At 34.5% G+C, this 18,064-nt stretch overlaps 1 protein-coding gene across 10 annotated transcripts in view; it reads left to right on the forward strand.

The window, feature by feature from the left end:
• The window catches only part of PTPN3 (protein tyrosine phosphatase non-receptor type 3), a 177,912-nt gene extending 161,285 nt beyond the window's left edge, over nucleotides 1-16,627 (forward strand). For 9 of the 10 annotated variants that reach the window (XM_042839820.1, XM_042839823.1, XM_042839822.1 and 6 more), the window contains 5 exons: nucleotides 808-954; nucleotides 3,208-3,336; nucleotides 10,502-10,647; nucleotides 11,270-11,405; nucleotides 15,262-16,627. In XM_042839820.1, the coding sequence (XP_042695754.1) occupies nucleotides 808-954; nucleotides 3,208-3,336; nucleotides 10,502-10,647; nucleotides 11,270-11,405; nucleotides 15,262-15,339 (636 nt within the window). In that variant the 3' untranslated portion in view covers nucleotides 15,340-16,627. Of the gene's footprint in view, nucleotides 1-807; nucleotides 955-3,207; nucleotides 3,337-6,149; nucleotides 6,222-10,501; nucleotides 10,648-11,269; nucleotides 11,406-15,261 lie in introns of those variants that run through there. The other variant, XM_042839827.1, reaches the window with a different exon arrangement.
• Nucleotides 16,628-18,064: the final 1,437 nt, after the last annotated feature.

The following is an 18,064-nucleotide window of genomic DNA, read 5'->3' on the forward strand; positions in this document are numbered from 1 at the left end:
GCTTTAAATTTATGTTAGATGTTAGAAATTCTTCATTCAGAGGATGGGAAGGCCCTGACACTGCTGCCCAGATAAGCTCTGGCTGCCCTATCTCTGGAGGCATTTAAGGCCAGGTTGGATGGAATTCTGAGCAGCCTAATCTGGAGGGTGGCAGCCCTGCAGATACCAGGGATTTGGAAGTAGATGGTCTTTAAGGTTCCTTCCAACCTGAGCCATTCTGTGATTCTCTGACTGTGAATAATTAGGCATTAAACTAATGAAGCGGAGCAGTTAAGTCTCTTGGAGGTTTTTGCTAGTTGCTGAAAGTGTTCTGCTGTCTGAGCGCAGTCATGGAGATTAAAAGTATTTTAGAACAACTTATGTTGGGTATCTTGTCAAGTTTGATTTCTTAATAAATACCTCAGTAGCCTAGGAAGCATTTGAGCTGTTCTTATTGTATCCTGTATCAGCCATTACACAGCTTTTACTAGTGCAACTTTGGTAAATTTGTCATTATTTCTTACTAAATATTAAATAAAGGTTTGGAAAGGTTTGCAGCTTTACATTTTTAAATACATTTGAAAACAGAGATACCTTTTATTTGGCTCTTCCTAGTTCAGATGAAGGGATTTAGTATCTATAGTTCTGGTTTAAATGAATGTTAAAGGTTATCACATAACAAATTGTGATTTTAATTGTCTTATTGCTCAACTTTAGTTTTTAATCATCCTTCAAAATGTTCTTTGTTTGAATGAAATGCTGAATATTAAAAATAAATAGTATTGCATAGTGAGAACTAATTGTACTTTAACTCCTTTTTATTTATAGATGGAAATTCCTTCTGTGGGCATTGTGAATAGGTACATTGCTACTCAAGGGCCTCTTCCTCACACGTGTGCACACTTCTGGCAAGTTGTCTGGGATCACAAGTTGTCGCTGATCATTATGTTAACAACACTCACTGAACGTGGGCGGGTAAGTGTGTTCAGGTTCTTCGTATTCTGAAGAAATACTACACCTTGAAACTGTTTTTCCCATTGTTGTGATTAAAGAACCCTAATATAGGCCATCTTATTCTGTTGAACAATTTCTCTGAAGGCCAGGCTTTTTGAATTAATTGGGGGAAGACAAACTGCGTGACTTTGTTATTTTCTGTTTCTTTGAAAGCAAACCAGCTGTCTGATCATCAGAATTGACTTGAATTTTACTGATCAGTCATGTACTGCTTACTGTCCTTTCCCATGAGAATTGGATTCTGTGTCACAGTTGCTTTCCTAGGGACTCAGAAAATGTCTGGAATGTCTGAGCAAAACTTGTGGTCCAGCTTGAAAATGGAATCTATCATTTCAGTACTTATTAGCTAAAACTAGCTAGTAATGCTAGCTGTCAGAATTTAATCTGCTGACTTTTATGTCGGTTTGTGTAAGTGAGATTAATAATGAATAGGTCTGTCATGTCCTTTTGTTGAAAGGAAGGCATTAGATACAGTTATTTAGGTCTCTGTTGGGGCAAGTCTTTTGTAATTCCAGCAGAAGATATTCCATCACTTCTTTGGACCTAAGAAGTGCCAACATTGAATTGTTCTCACCTGTATTCCAAAGGTTAATTGTTCTTAACAGTGAAGAATTTTATTCTTTTATCCTGCAGTAATTTCTTCTGAAGCAACCTCCGCCCATTGCGTATTGCTTTGCCACTACACATCCTTGTGAAAACAACGCACTTCTTAAAATCACCATTTAGATACAGAATGCCTGCTTTAAATCCCATTGTATCTTTGATCTCTAGAGTGAACAAATCCAGTTTCTTCAACCATGATGTAGGAGACCTTCAGCTGAATCACCTCCATTTTTTTTTGTGCAATGAAATACATACTATATTGATTTACATACTGTGTTAATTATGCATCCATTCTAAAACTTGACTGACTTGCTTGTGGTAAAACAAGGTCTGTTAAAGCTTTTGTCCCTGAGTGATTCACAACTTCGTCTACTACTTCATTTTTTTTAAAGGAGCTTTTAAAGTTTCAACACATTTTTGCATTTAGATTTTTAAACTTTGGAGATAGATACTTAGTTTTAGATGCTCTTTTGGAAAAGTAAATACTTCTTCTTTGAGCCATCATAAACTGGAACCTCATAAAAATTATCAGTGATTGTTTTGCTTTTATAAGGAAATGCTTCTTGAAGATGTGTGCTTTTTTTAATAAACTTGTCATACACCTTTTCACGGGATTTTACAGTTCATGACCTTTTGTGCAGCCAGGAAAATTGATAGTGTTCCATTTCATTGTGTTCAGCACACCTTTTTTTTCTACCTGTGTGACCCAGACTGCCTACCTCTCACTCTCGCTCTCAGTCATCTTTGATAAAAACAAGTAAAGATTATTGGCTTTAGTGCAGAGTCCAAGACATTTCCACTGGTAAAATTGAATTAACAAGGTTGTTTGGTAGTGGCTGACTTGCTATAGATAGATGTGTTTGCCCTATGTAGTGCCTAGCTTCTAATGTATTTGAGACATGCTTTCATAAGTTGTGATGACATACAATAGGATTTTAAAGCTGTATAGTATCTTCCAGGGAATTTTAATCCAGTTACTTTATGGAATTGAAAAGCAATATATTCACTGTAAGCTGTATTGTTGCTAAGAGCTGACTGGAGAAAGGAAAAATAAAATAGATAAGCAGCAGTTTTAACTGGAAACTAGATTCACAGCATGCCCACCTGCTTGTACTTAATCTGTATCCTGATGCTCAGTGGAGTTCTATACAGCTGCTTGGGAAAATATTCGTTAGTAAGCAGGGCACTGGTGATATCTCTTGTCAAGCTCTTTACACAATACTGTAAGCAGTTTACTTCTTTCAGGACTATCCTAATAGGTTGTTTTTTTATATTTTGTTTTGACACTATATTCAGTATTTGTGATTGAATTAGAAGCGTACTCATCAAACTTTGATAGAACCTCATGCTTTGAAAAATGGTTTTCCGAAATTGAAGTCTCAGGCAGAAAGCTTTTAGCTTGCATCCAATTTATTTGAATTTTTTTATAATAAATGTCTATAACACAAGTTTACAGAGAATTTATCCTGTTCCATCATGCTACATTTGAGTTTTGAACATTATCACCAGCAAAGAGTTACAGTTGTTCCCTGAATTTCTGAACCATGGGAGAACGCTCTGGAAACCTGTTTGAGGTCTTGATGTGCACTTAATTTTCCTTCATCTCTACAGACAAAGTGTCATCAGTATTGGCCTGATCCACCAGACGTAATGGAGTATGGCGGCTTTCGTGTCAGATGCCACTCGGAAGATTGTACAATTGCGTATGTTGTTAGAGAAATGGTGATTACAAACGTTGAGGTAAATGCTTCCTGTCTTAAATTATGTCTAAGCAAGCTGAATGAAAATATATGCATTTAGGTGGTTGTATACTGTGTGAATATACACATTTTTATAAAAGATGAGTGTATAGAATATGGATCAGTGCACCATAATCATAATTTCTCAAAAGCATACATTTTGAAGGGTTGCATTGTCTTGTAATATATTAATCCACTATACTGTACAGATACTGTAATGAGCTTCATGAAGAAATTTGATGCTTTACTGTAAACAGTGTTGCAGTCACTGACTTTTCATAAATAGATTTTCAGTAAGATTTTTTCAGTGTCCTTTCAAGGATGAAGTATGGGTGACTTGGTTAATGGCACATGTGCCTAGAATAGCTAGAAGAGGAGCAATTTGCAACAATATTCATTTCAGAGAGTACACAGAATCTTACCAGCTCTTTTTTTATCATCTTTACTTAAAGTTTAAAAAATAAAAAATCGCTCTGAATCTCAAACCCAACGTACTCAATTTATGCATGGCACTTAGTTACTTTAGCTGTTAATATTCTGTGCATATAGGAGGCTTACAAACCAAAAGGGAAGTGAAATACATGGAATACTTGTTACACATGAGCTTGTGTTGTGAAATTAATGTTCAGGTCCCATTTCTGTCTCCCACAGCATGAATATAGGGAATAAAATTTGGCTTATGATAATAGGTTGTCTAACATTTCTTATACGTTTCCTTCTTTAGCTCTTTTTCAATATTCTGTGAATATTGATCAAATATTTTCTAAAAAGAAGAATGGTTTATGCTAGTTATGAGAAACCATCTGTTCAGGGAGCACTATGACTTTTCGTTCTGTTTTTCAGCCAACTGCTCTGTAAGTGATAAACTTGAATGTCAGTACAGAAGAAACTAACCTCACTAAAGCAGAAAATATATAGGCAAATTTCTGTTCGGCATCATTCAAACTAGTTGATTGCCAATTAAACTTGGTTATCTAACCCTTTTTGTAAATTTTAGCTTAAGCCCCCTCAAATTCTTTTTCCCAGTTAGTAGTTATCACTGTTTCATAATTCTGAGTGAATTCAACAGTGATTGTGTTCGGTATGCATCACTTGTAGCTTCTAGTTACTATTGTGTGGTAGGTAAAAATGTTAGTGAGAATGGGGCAGGTGATTTTTTTCATACAATTTATTTCATGCAATCTATTTTGAGATAGATTGTTCTTCTTCTGTAGTCATGCTAATAAATGTGAAAGTTCAAGGATCTTGTACAAAAAGTTGTCTCATGTAGCTATCAGCTGAGAACATCATTTCTACTGCAAAGGCTTATACTTGTGGAGAGCTCACTGCCATGAGACAAAATGGTATAATTTTTAAAATCAACTTAAAGCTAGACCCCAGTGGAAGTGTTACTGTGGGAAGAGGTGGTTTTGATTGTGTGTTGTTTTGTTGGGTTTTTTTTTTTCTGTTTTTTTAAAATCTATTTCACTAAGGACAAGTTTTTATATACATTTAAATGGAGTGGTCACATGGTCACACTCAAAGAAACACTCACTATTCAGCTGTCCCATGCAGTTAAAAATATGATCCTAATAACTGAAAGCCCTGTGTGAGTTTTGTGTTTCAAAATAACAAGGTACAAAGGCTTTTATTTCAAAATGTAGTGGGGAAAAAACAATGAATTATCTCCTAGTTTTTCACATCATTTCAGCTGCTTTTCTGGAGCTGAGTAAATTTATTCTTCTGGGGGCATCTTCTGCTTAAGAGTATACTTTGCAGAGCCTAATATGTGCTCTCACTCCCAAATATTGTTGAATTCTGTAAAGAATACATCAAAAGTCGTATAAATTCAAATCAGGTTTTTATCATTCCCTGATCTGTAGCGAGCATCATTGGATTGGTCTTTATGAAGACAAGCAGCTTTTGATAATAAGATGGATAAAGCTTCAAAACTCTCAAGAGATTTGATTTCGATTGGAAACGCGTGTTTGTGAAAAATCTTTGTGTGTATTAAATTGCATAGATTTCAAATCTGCCTTCAGAGGAAAACTGCTAAAAAGTGAATTTTACGAAATGATGCTCCTGGCCTTTTGTTCACATATATTCAGAAGACTTGAGTTAAAACAATTTTAGGATTCTTCTGACCCAGTTTATCTTGGTGCTTCTTTACCTGAAATTGAAACAAGTGACAGCAAATGTATGAAATATATATGTAACCTTTCTAAGCCTGGTGAAAAGAAATAGGGTTTAATTTTCCATCATCTGTATGTATCCTGTGCAAGAAAAGCACAGAAAACAGTAAGCTTGTTTTTTTGGGGGAAAGGCTTTGGGGAACCAAAACAAACATAGCCAACAGATAAATTCATCACACTGCGCTATTTCATAAAACAAGATAAGCATCTGCTTTAATCATTGAAAAAATAGGATGAAAAGCTTGAAGAAAACCTTCAGTTACCTTTGGGAATAATTGCCTTGGAACATGCTGACCTCTCCAATTTCAGCCAGTTATATTCTGAACATATATTTTTCGAGTTTCCTCTGTCTTTAAGCAACTTCAGTTAAATTTAACTAGAATCCTGCTGTGATACTTAGGAAGGCTACAGAGATAATGTTTGCTGGAGCACAGTATTCAAAAAGCTTGAAATAAGAAATGTTGCAAGTTAGGTTTGTTTCATTCTGTCACATTTTACGTTACTTATACTCATTTCCAAAGTGCATTATCGTTCTCCCTCCTGATTTGATTATTAACTAAAATAAATCATTCAACCAAAAAAAAAAAAAAAAAAAAAGTAAAGATACTATACTAAAATATTGATTTAATTTCATCCTTTGAAGGCCAGTTAAACCATTGCCATAATAATAACTGTGCACCACAAGAGAGAGTACTGACAACTTATGAACAACGTAAGTCCATGTGATTAAGACAATTCCTTGCAGAGAATATGGAGTGTTTGCACGAATGATGACAATGTAAATAAGATTTTGAGAGAACAGCTTATTTTTAATTTATAAGCTATCACCTGCCATTGACATCACAGTGATGGACAGGATGATTTGATGAAAAATAAATAGATTGGAGTATCAATTCAAAGAAATTGAAAACTAGGCATGAATTTGTTTTGCTAAGGAGGATATTGCTGTTTGCTGCAAGTAGGTAAAATTGCAAGACAAATAATGTCACATCTTTCTATTTATGAATGACCAGCTTGCAGGCATTCTAGTCATGCTGTTTAAATTGATATGAGACTAGTTGTAGGCAGTAAATAAGCAGCACCTTCTTCTATCAGCAACTGAAAATACGGTCGGTCTTATTTTTTTTTTTTTTACAGGTCTCTATTCTTAAGGCTTACATTTCCAGACCATTTGTCTTATTTGCAAGTCGCATGATGTACAGCAGTTTGAGGGAAATATTCAGCTTGTTCACATTAAATATTCTTAAGTTGTTTCACTGAAACTTATGTTTCCACTCATTATAAATAAGACCTTTTATTTTCTTTCCAATGACATTTATGTAAATTTGACCATTTCATAAATGTCTGGAACTTACTGCACTGCAGAAGTACTTTAAAGACTTCTCTGGGAAGTATCTGGACTGAATGTATTCTATTCTGTCAAATACTCACTGTAGAAAAAAAAATAATGAATTGGTTCTGAATATAAAGAGCTGAAGAACAGAAAGTAGATGAAAAGTTTTATGGCAGAGGTCTTCAAAAGCATAATGAGATTGGAGTAGAGGTGCAAAGAAGTTACTACTCTACCCTTCACCAAACCAGGCCTTAAGCCTCATCACAGAATTTCAGCTTTCAGTAGTTGTAAAGCTCAGTAGCTAGAAGTGTGCCATTTTCCTTCAAAGAAGATAGCCCCATTTCAAGGTAAATGTGGTTCTATGCTGTAGAAGTACCATTGTTAGAAGATAAAATTAAAAACTAAAAAGCAAAAATGAAGTAAAATGCAAACAGAATTGTTCAAGTTTTAAGAAAAGTAAAAATTAAAATTGACTATTTGAACCTAAATTTCCTTCCTATTACTTAAGTATTATAATTCTTGTGTGTATGCTGTTGTTTTGTTGTTTTTTTTTTACGAACACCTGACTCTTTTGTTAATCAGTGAGAATCAATCTAGCAAAATGAAATGAGGAAGCCTACCTTTCAGTGTAATTATGAGAAACAAGATATCAGTTTGCAGAAAGATGAAGGATGAATATTTTTCTTGCTAATGATCTACACAGATGAGATTTGTTTCTTAAGTGTTACAGCACGCACTTGATGTTACCTCTGCCAACCCTAGAAAAGGTCCTGGTGTTTTTGAGAGAAATCCAGGATATTTGCCTAACCCTGTGAAATTGCATTCACAATAAGGTGTTCTTTTTGTAGTTCTACCTGTATGGAAACTGATCTCTGGTGATAGCAAGTACAAAAATGAATTGAAATCTGTCCACGTGATTGAAGCATCAGGGTGTATAATGTCAAGTTAGGCAAATGTAGCAACTGGGCAATGAGCAGCTCTTGCTGTCTCAGTGAGTATATATATGTTTAGACTTATAAAACAGGAGTCATAAAGCCAGATTTTCTAAAGAGAAGTTCTACATTTATCAGTAATTCGGATGTTACAATAATGATTGTCACTTAAAATGTTAGTGGGCTGAAAAAAGAAACGCTAATTATGATTTAAGTTGCCTTGCAGGCAATAATAGTTTGCGAAGTGGCTTAAGTGTAATGAGAGTCTACCTCTTCATTTTTCATTACCAGTTTTTGACAGAGAAGCAGGGTCTGGAAGAAATTGTTTAAAAATAAGTACTGTTATTCAGACATGCATAGTGGAGCTGACTGTGGGACCAATAAATATAATTCTAGCACTTTTTTCTCTATTTAACCTAGGAGTAGTAGATTTTGTCGTACATGCATAACTGGTAATGCATGTTATTTCCATGTGTTTTCAGCATTCTGCTGACCAATTCAATTCACTATGAGTATAAAGACTTGAAAAGTAAAAACAGATAAAAGAAAACACCAATCACTCAAACATAATGAACTCTAGTAATAGTTTTGTGCTTTCTGAATGAGATATTTCTTAGAGCTTTAAAAAACTCGATTTCTAACACAGATATACTTGAGCATTTTGATAAGCCAAGTAGTGATCAAGTTATTAATAGCTTGAATCATCTCAGAACAGCACAACCATAAGAATACCAAGCTGATTACAGCAAAACACAAATGATTAGCAAACTACTCTGAAGCTTGAGAAATATGTGGAATAGCTAACAAATTAGTATGCAGCAGATAAAAAAATAAATAAGGCATGCAGCAGAAAATGGACTATGATCACACCAGAAGAAACTGTTCTGAGGACTAACAGCATGTACAACTCTTGTTGTACTCAATGATTATAAGCTACTTTAAAAAAAAAAAAAAAAAAGACTCAAGTTTTTCAGACCTGGATTACTAAGTAGTTAAAAGGCCATGCTGCTTCTTTCAGAGATTCCTGTCATTGTGGGTTCTTTTGATGACCTGGATGAATAGATCTCAAATATTTACAATTTGATTTACATTGAGCTTGGTCATTAATATCAGCTTATATTGTCCACTTAGACTTTACTCTAGACATTTTAATTTTGATTGCTCAGACTCTGCCTTCAAAAAGCAAAGTATGAGATGCATTTGTCTTCATATTCCTGGATATAAACATAAATTTTTGTAATTATGTTGCCTGGAATTAAATCACTCCCTAGACTTCTACTCAATACACGAGCAGTAGGCATTCTGTCTTCTCTGTTTTATTGGCTTGCTCCTTGGGAGTGGAACCACTTGTTCTAATGGAAGAGAAAAGCCGAAGTTGAAGGCATTTGAAACAGGTCATATATTCCAGTAATTGTACACTTAAGAAAATAAATAAAACTCCAAGTCTCTAGCATCAATAAAGCATTGTTGCACAGACAAGTAGAGAGAGGTCAGCTTTTATAGTCTAGTGCAGTGATAAAGGATGGTTTTATTTCAGTAAGTGTCAAATGTTATCTTTGGCTATGGACATCAGTCAAACAGAAACTAACAGTGTATCTACTGCTATGTGTGGAAGAAATAAAGGAATTATATGAAGGCTTAGTTCATGAAGAGTGGTATATCCTCATTGCACAATACAGCAATGCTCAGAGTCTTTGGCTTCTTGTTTACTTTATTTTTCGGACTAATCATTGGCAACACCTGTAACATAACATTTGAGCCTAACCTGAATGGTTTCAAAGCTAGCACAGAGCTAAAATGCAAGATATTCTATAAAATTGCTTTTAAGTATGATTGAATGGAAAAAAAACTTGTTATTCATATAGCAGAATCTTTCAAGTAATTAGCTTGTGTTCATAAAGAAAAATGTCCTGTGGCAGAACAGAAATCATTTATATGTTTACAATTAACGTATATAGTTTTTCAACAGAAACTACAACAAGCAAATGTTAGAGGCAACTTTATATTTTAACAGTCTGTAAATACACACAGAGGTGTATTTAGATAAGATATGCAGCTATACTTTGGGAGATTGAATTGGTTTGCAGAATGAGAAGAAAATGGCATTCATCTGTTTTTTATGGCAGGGCTTAATGTTCTGCAGGTTATGAACAAGTGAAACGCACCTTTCACCACTGAGCTAGTGGTGCCAGTGTAGCATTCCTGTAGCATTTAGATGTGCTAGCCTCATTTTTATGAAATGTCAAAACAATGCTTTTGAGCTGTGATTGGGAAGCCCTGATGCTCATTATTTTGGTGTAATTCTGAATGTTTCTTCTTTGGCTTCCAGCTATTTCTTGCAGTCTCTCCTCAACTGTTGTGTAAGTTGCGTAGCATTTTACCTCAGGTGAATCATTGATGTCAAGAGTCAATAAACTTAAAAATTGAAGATCTCCAAGAATTTAGGGGTTTTTGTTGGTTGTTTTTTTTGTTTGTTTGTTTGTTTTTTGTTTTTAAAATCTGTTTAGATTACAAGTAAAACTTGATACCTCATTTATGTGGAAGTGTCTGTTAAATGCTAAGAATTACATGTTCATACATTATTCTGAATTATAAAATGACAAACGTTTTCAATGTCATAGACAACTTACAGCATCTGCAGATTATGTGAAAATTGTGACTTGTACCTAATAAACATCAACACAGGAATTGTAATACTGAACACTCTTTGCAAATCTTACTGTGTTTTAGACAGAACAGCAACACACTGTCACTCATCTTCAGTATGTTGCTTGGCCCGATCATGGTGTTCCTGATGACTCCATGGATTTCTTGGAGTTTGTGACCTGCATGAGGCCAAAGAGAATAGAGAATGAGCCAGTTCTCGTTCACTGCAGGTACTTGTGTTTTAAAATTCTACACATACCCTTGCTGTAGCCTTACTATAAACATTTGCTTTGAGAACTGTCTGGAAGGTAGCAGATTCCTTGAATTAAATGGGAATACTAAGATAGAAATATCAGTTTCTTTCCTTTCTCCTGCATCCTTTTGGTGAAATTGCTTAGTTACAAAATTATCACAAAGCTGATCATCTGTAATGTAGGTTGTTCTCCATTTTTATCCTCCACTATCTCTGTGAATTCATTGTGAATGGTACTTCAAAGTTTTACTGTGGTTAAAGTCCCTGTCAAAAAGCAGGCAGTTACCTCTTATCTTTCTAGTCAAAAATTTAAAATCAGTACATGTAGATTTGTAAGTAGCTGTAAATGTAGATTTGTAAGTAGCTGTAACTGTTAAAAAGCATTTATTTTGGGATTTTTTGTCCAACAATAAATTGTTGTTCTCATTGTCAAGAAATATCCTTGAAATTGCTTTAAAGATAAGCTTTGTGCTCTATTCTAATTGTATAAACATCGTCCTGCAATTTGCAAAGCTAGTTAACATCATAATATTATGATAAGAGTCTGGTGAATTGCAAAATCCTAATTTTATAGACTGTTTTTCTGTTACACTTCACAGTGCTGGAATCGGTCGCACTGGTGTACTGGTCACTATGGAAACAGCCATGTGCTTAATTGAAAGAAACCAACCTGTTTATCCACTGGATATTGTAAGAAAAATGCGAGACCAGCGAGCTATGATGGTTCAAACATCAGTAAGTGATAGAGCGGGAAACCTCATTTTCTCTTTACGTTTTGCTCACGTTCATTTTTAAAACAGATGCAAAGTATTGCATGATCTAGTTGTATCTGTCTTCAGTTGCCTTTATATTTCATGCTTCTATGTTTAGCATGACGTAGTGCAGTGAGACATAGTATTTTTGCTTCTTTAGAAAAGAGCAAAAAATATTTCTTACCTTGTAAATATTTAAATATTTCTTACCTTGTCATTAGAAGGTGATTGATTTCTATCCCTTGCACGTGGTTAGAATGCAGAAAGCCATTAAGTCATAAACAGCTAAGGAATATTCCTTATCTGTTTGTATTCCTTCATCTAAATTCTGTGCAGGAAGATAAAACAACTTTTTGTTTTTCATTCTTTGTACAGTGCCTTAGGTAGTTCTCAGACTGGAGGTAAAATAGAAGTGCTTGTGCTATGTTTTGTGGAAGAAGCATCTTTTGAAAAGGAGTAGAAATTTGGTAGGAATAATATGTTTCTTAAACTGTGCTGCTACTCCAGTTTAGAAAAACAAGGAGTAGGAATAAATTATTGAGAATAATCTGGATATTAATAACTGTAATATGAAAATAAGAGTTGATTTTTTTAACAAGGAGGTGGTTTGAACATTTGAGATCATGAGGGCATTTTTTGTGTTAAATGTGGAAATGAACAAACTGATGTTAGAGATGAGGGATAGGAGTCTCCACTGCCTTCAGAAGAAGTCAGATAAGAGAATACTGTGTGCATTATCTAAAAGAGCTAAATGCCCTATGATAAATCAAAGTAAGGGAGTTTAGACCCATGTAGTTAGCAGCTAGGCCTAGCATTTCTGTCTTTGATCTTAAAAAGCAAAACAAAACAAAAAGTTAAACCCAACACTTTGGTTTCCCCTTGAGCAGAGGAATCACAGCATGATTAAGGTTGGAAAGGACCTGCTGCAAATATAACTGACCAGATGGGAGGAAGTCTTTTGTTGTCTAAGGGTATGAAAGCATTGGAAAGTGTCAGGTTGCTAGTGTAATACTAGAGTGCTCTGTGAATAGAGATTTCTCATGTATGTTGCTGAGTCTTATGTCATTCATTGCTATATGAGTGCACTCCCTGGACATGCAACAAGATTTGACTGTATGACTGAGGAGCAAGTTGTATAAATAGTGCCCTGCCTGTTCCTTATGGAAATGACACATGGCATCTTAGCCTTAAGATGTTTAGGAAGCTGAATGTTGACTTACTGAGTTTGCTGCCTATGCCTCTCTGTTTCTAAGATGAACTGAGGAAGTTGAAAGTTAAACTTTCTGAAGATGGTCTTATTTTTAAGAATCTGATGTGAGAACCTGAAGTTCTCTAAATTTTAATGGGTGCTGAGAACCTCCTGTTGTAACAGTCATCAACAGGAATTGTTTGGCATAATAAAGAATGTGGAGTATAGTGATAAATATATTGACCATCAGACCTTGATTGTGAAAGCTACGTACTAAAACAAGGCTCCTTACTTTGCATGCTGTGTTTCACAGTTCTCTATCAGCACAATTAAGAGAGAATTATGTAGCAGCAGTACAGCAATGCTAAATTTACTTGTTATTTCTAAAGTATGCAGAAGCCAATGAGCAGAGCTGGCAATGAGCAGAGCTGGCATGAATGAGGCACATGAGCGAGCACTCAGCAATGAGAAAGCATAAGACCAGAGAGCTCCATGTTAGCTTATATTTACCTATTGTGAATACTCTTTCATTCCTCTGCATCCATTTCAGCTGGCTCCACAGCTCATATCAACTGTACCGTTTCCAGGGGAAGCTGTTAGGGGTTGTTCAGCTGTAGCAGCCTGACTTGAAGCATATTCAGCAGCTCTGTAGCTTCAGCTTTGAGGAGATAGAATTTGTAGCCAGATGCGTGTTGTAATTTAAGATCAGATGGTACATGCCTGATAAAAATGGACTTAGCAGAGCTATTAACAAGTCAATTTAGTGTCTTCTATTTATTGTGTCAGAGTTCTGGATTTGATTTTTTTTTTTTTTTTTTTTTTTTTTTGAAAATCTATAATCTGGTCATCAGGAACAGCAAAACAATAACAAGAAAATATAATAGCTTCAACGAAATTAGTGTAACTCTATGGCCTTATTGTTATTATTTATTTATTTTTAAAGGTACTAAATTCCTTTAAAAGACTAACTAGAGATACTAAAAAATGCTTTATGACATATATAATAGAGCTAGTTAAGAGCAAAGTGAACAGTAGGAATACAGGAAATAGATAACAGCAAAGAGAACAAGTAATCTGAGTCAGAGGAAGCAGTGCTGAAGTGTTCGTTCTTACTTGCTCAATAACTTCATCACACAAAGGAGTTAACAGAAGTGGTGAACAGAGAGCTAAATATTGCACTTGTGTTGTTCTGGCAGCAGAAATATGCAGATGAAAATAACAAGAGAAAAGTCAAGGTATTTAAGAAATAAAGACAAAAGAACAGAGTGATACTAGAGGTGGGAGTAATTGACTGAAGGTTTGGAAGAAAAGGCAGGAAATTGAGATAGAGAAAATGAATTTCTATCCTGAACTTTTCCTTTATTTTCTTTCTGTACTTAAGAAAAAATATTTTGAACATGTATGGATAAGAATAAAGGTCTGAACTACTGGTATTGAAATGCAACATAATGTTCTTCATAGTCCATACATTGTCTTTTATTTCTGTCCTTTGAGAGATTTTGGGGGAATGCTTCCAAATCCTCCTGGAGTGTTGATGAGAGTTGACATAAAATGGCAGCTGGGAGAATATTTCGAAGATATGAAAAGGGATTCAGAAAACATGAAGCTGTGCTTCTCCTAATGTGATGTTGAGGCAAAGCTGTTCATTTGGAGGTTTGACTGAGTGAGCAGTCGGAAGTACTTTCGGAAGATGTATACCTCGATCCTCATGAGTTCTTTTTGTGTTCTCAAGATTAGGCCAATTGTAAATATTTCTTCTGGCTATATGGAATTTTCATTGTGCATTTTAATGTTGTCTTGTATCAATTTTCAGAAAGAGATTCTCAGCCTAATTGCTTTTGACAAGTAAGAACTTCGAAACATTGCAGAAGAACCATCTTTGTAATAGAGTAATTCAGAAAATAAATACTAATTTAATTTTTTAAGACCTTGTAAGAACTAAATGAGTTCAAAATGTTGGGGACAGAAGGATTAACATGGCTGCTACTCTTCAAAAGTATTCATTCCAAAAGTTTTGATCACATCCTTCTATGAAAGGAAATAATATGTGATGTGATTACCTATTTGAAATAAAGCAACTCTGTCTTCTGCGACAGTGCAGCAAATGTTTAAAGAAAAAAAAAAAAGTTTTTTAGCAGGGCAGTATGCACTTTCATGAATATATCCTACCTCGTAACGTTTTGGTCATAAAACTTAAATGTGTCTGGTAAAATGCAACAGTGAGATTGAGAAAACTTGTAATTACCAGGTAAGAGTACAAAAAAAAAAAAAAAAAAAAAAAAAAACTGTAGTGAGATGTATAAAAGGTATGAAGAACTAGTTTCATCAAAGTCAGAAGAAACTTATGAAATTTTTTAGTTATTGCAAACATTATATTCCCTAGGGCGTAAGGATATGTTCTTTCAAATTTGCAGACGTTTTTTCCTTATTGTAAGGTTCTTAATGATTCTCGTTCAGAGAAGAGTAAATGTTCTGTTTATGTCATATTAATACAGCCAGAAGAGCTGGATTTTCTCTTTCAATTTTGTACTTTTTCTCCTGTTATTGTCCAGGAGAAAATGAAACAGTGAGACTATTAAATACTACTGTATAATCAGGAGTTTGACTAATCCACCAAAAATTTTTGTTTTTGTTTCTTTTTCTTATACAGAGTCAATACAAATTTGTTTGTGAAGCTATTCTTCGTGTTTACAAAGAAGGATTGATTCGACCACTGGATTCTAGTTAGCACAGCAGTGAAGGATGCATTTTTTTCCCCTAAAAAGACTGCTTTTTAACTAAAGCAGGGGCTTATTTCTCAAAGCAACTAGAATGGACTAGAAGCCCATGAGAAGACAGATGAGCACATTTGAACTGTGGCACTTTAAATTTCTCAAGAAGATTGCTAAATCATGTACAGTATAAAGAAATCATGTAGATAAATATGAGAGCAATTGTGTGTAAATGCTTTACTTAGGCACCATAAGCAATCATGGAAACCTCAATGCATATCTTTCACTGCCTTAAACATCCCTCACTTTGGAATTACAGAGATCTTTGTGTTTCTTTTGAAAATACAAAAGGAAAATTAATAGGACTGAAATGACTCAGTTTAAGAAGGTATTTAATATCTTTGTATGAAAGTTCATGGAAAGTGAATATTTGTAACTTTTTTACTGGGACATTAAATATTTGTAGGAATGTAACCTTGACTTCTCAATGGCTGATAAAGAGCTTCAAAGCCTAATGCATAACTACTGTACATTAAGAATAGGAGAAATTAAGTATTCACTTTCCATAAGTCTAATAGTATGCCAGCTGTTATAATACTGTATCACTGTATGTGATGTGCAAAACGATACTTCATTTATACATTTAAACAGATGGTACAGTCTACATCTTCTGTTGATCAGTTTTACTTCCATTTTGCCCTTTCAACAGTGACCTACTTCTTAGTGTTAGCTCTTGTATTTCTTCTGTTTCTACTGTCCTCCAAGACGATTATTTTTCACTGCTATTTCTGTACGTGGACTGAAAACATTCTAAGATGAGGTCTTGCTCTCTTTCACCTCTGTTTCCGTGTTTATTATGAGTTCTCAGATGTAAATGTGGATTAACATTGCACACAAGTACTAGATGTTTGACTTGCTGTATATGCAAAGTAGTCTAATCCAATACTGGAAGAAAAAATTACTACTGAACCCATCAAATATGTTGCTGCTAATTCAAGGTGTGAAGCTTACAAGGACACAGGTGTTGGTAGTGTTCAGATGGTGATAAAATGTTGACTTGCTGCCCTTCAGCAAATGTGTTTATCCAGTGAAACACAACTCTGTTGCAAGAGTTCTGTGGATTTATTGTGTTTCTTGCTTTATGGAAATGCAGCAAAATTCATGTGAAGATTGACGTAGAAAGAGAGAATGAATTTGTACATTGTTACATGATTCACCCTTAAGGTACACTGGTTTCCATTTCATTTCAAATGGGAGAATTGGACTTTCTGAACAATATAACCACATTTGTATGGTGTTAATTTATTTTGTGTGTGCTTTATGATTACCCTGAGATATTTCTTCATTTTTGAATATTATCTAAAAAAAAAAAAAAAAGAAAGAAAAAAAAAATTATTCTAAGGGACTGTTTGAAACTGTTATTAAAAAAAAATAGTCCTAAATAAGGAAAAACATTTAAGACATGTTAACCAAATGTTTATATGTATATAAAAAGAAAAAATAGATAATTTTCTTTTTGAATATATATAATACACACATATACATCCAGATATATTTTAGAACTATGGTTTGTATTATGGATATTGTCATTTATTTTTGAAGTTTCATTACAGAAACTGACATAGCTATATAATATGCATCTCTCATGTAACCAGAAGCTTGGATTGGTTTGTTTTGTGTGTTGTTTTTTTTTTCCCCAGGAGATGACTGAAAAATGAATGTAGTGTATGCTTAATTGCTAATCTTTGTCTCCTTTAGACTTATTCCTTTCTTCCAGGTTACATTATTGGTTAGAAGTAGAGGAAAGAAGATTCCTACCTACTTGGTTAAAACAGAGTTTTTTGTTTGGAACACACAAGGTCATCATCAACACAAAAATCTTCATGGCTTTGTAGGTTGAAGGGTGAATAGATTTGTGTTCATTCTTACATATTGCATTCATAATTTTATCATTGCTTAAAAGTTTTTATAGTATATGGGGTTTTTATCCTCTTGCTTGATTGGGCATAGATTGGAAACCAAAAGATGGTAAATCTGGTAAACTCTTTACTTGCTAAACTGCATCAAGTCACTCAGTCTGATCTGTGACTTCAAATGTAAAATACTTCTGGACACACATTTTGCTTGGGAAGCTTTTTCAGAAAGTACATGTGGAAAAGTGTTGTACTGGATGTCAGCTGCTGTTTGGTAGCATGGTGAGTGAGAATGCCTAGTGACATGTCTCCACTTGAGTAGTGGTCACTGAAGGGTCTGCCTGCTATTTGACAGAAGCTCTCTTTTGCTGTTACGTGTGTGCCTTTCTGTTAAAATATCTTGCTTTGAAGTTATGCTGTGCCTAGATCTCATAGTCATTGCTTGCAGTTTGTGTGACTTTGTCAAGAAGTGAAAAAGGCACGAAGGAAAGAAACAAAAAAAAAGCAAGAGAATAAATAGAAAGTATTTAGAGAATCTTTGTGACATTTGTTTCTTTAATAGCAGTCCTTGATTACCATTTGTGTTCAAGGTTAGTGACCAATTCCTACCACTATTTATGTTTCTTCATGTTGAAAATGTATTTACCAAAACATGGTAAATTTCTTCAGTGTATAACTTATATAACTCCAGTCTCAAGATGCATGACTTGCATTAGTATGTGTGTTTTTACATGACCATTGTCATATTGTGACGAGTGCTGCTCTTGTTCTGATAAAGTTAGATGGCTTTAGTAATAGCATTCCTATGCTATTATTTGGATTTTAATGA

The sequence above is a fragment of the Centrocercus urophasianus genome, unplaced genomic scaffold (assembly GCF_019232065.1).
Source record: "Centrocercus urophasianus isolate 14NV4802_14NV808 unplaced genomic scaffold, USGS_Curo_1.0 seq_11, whole genome shotgun sequence".
Lineage (NCBI taxonomy): Eukaryota > Metazoa > Chordata > Aves > Galliformes > Phasianidae > Centrocercus > Centrocercus urophasianus.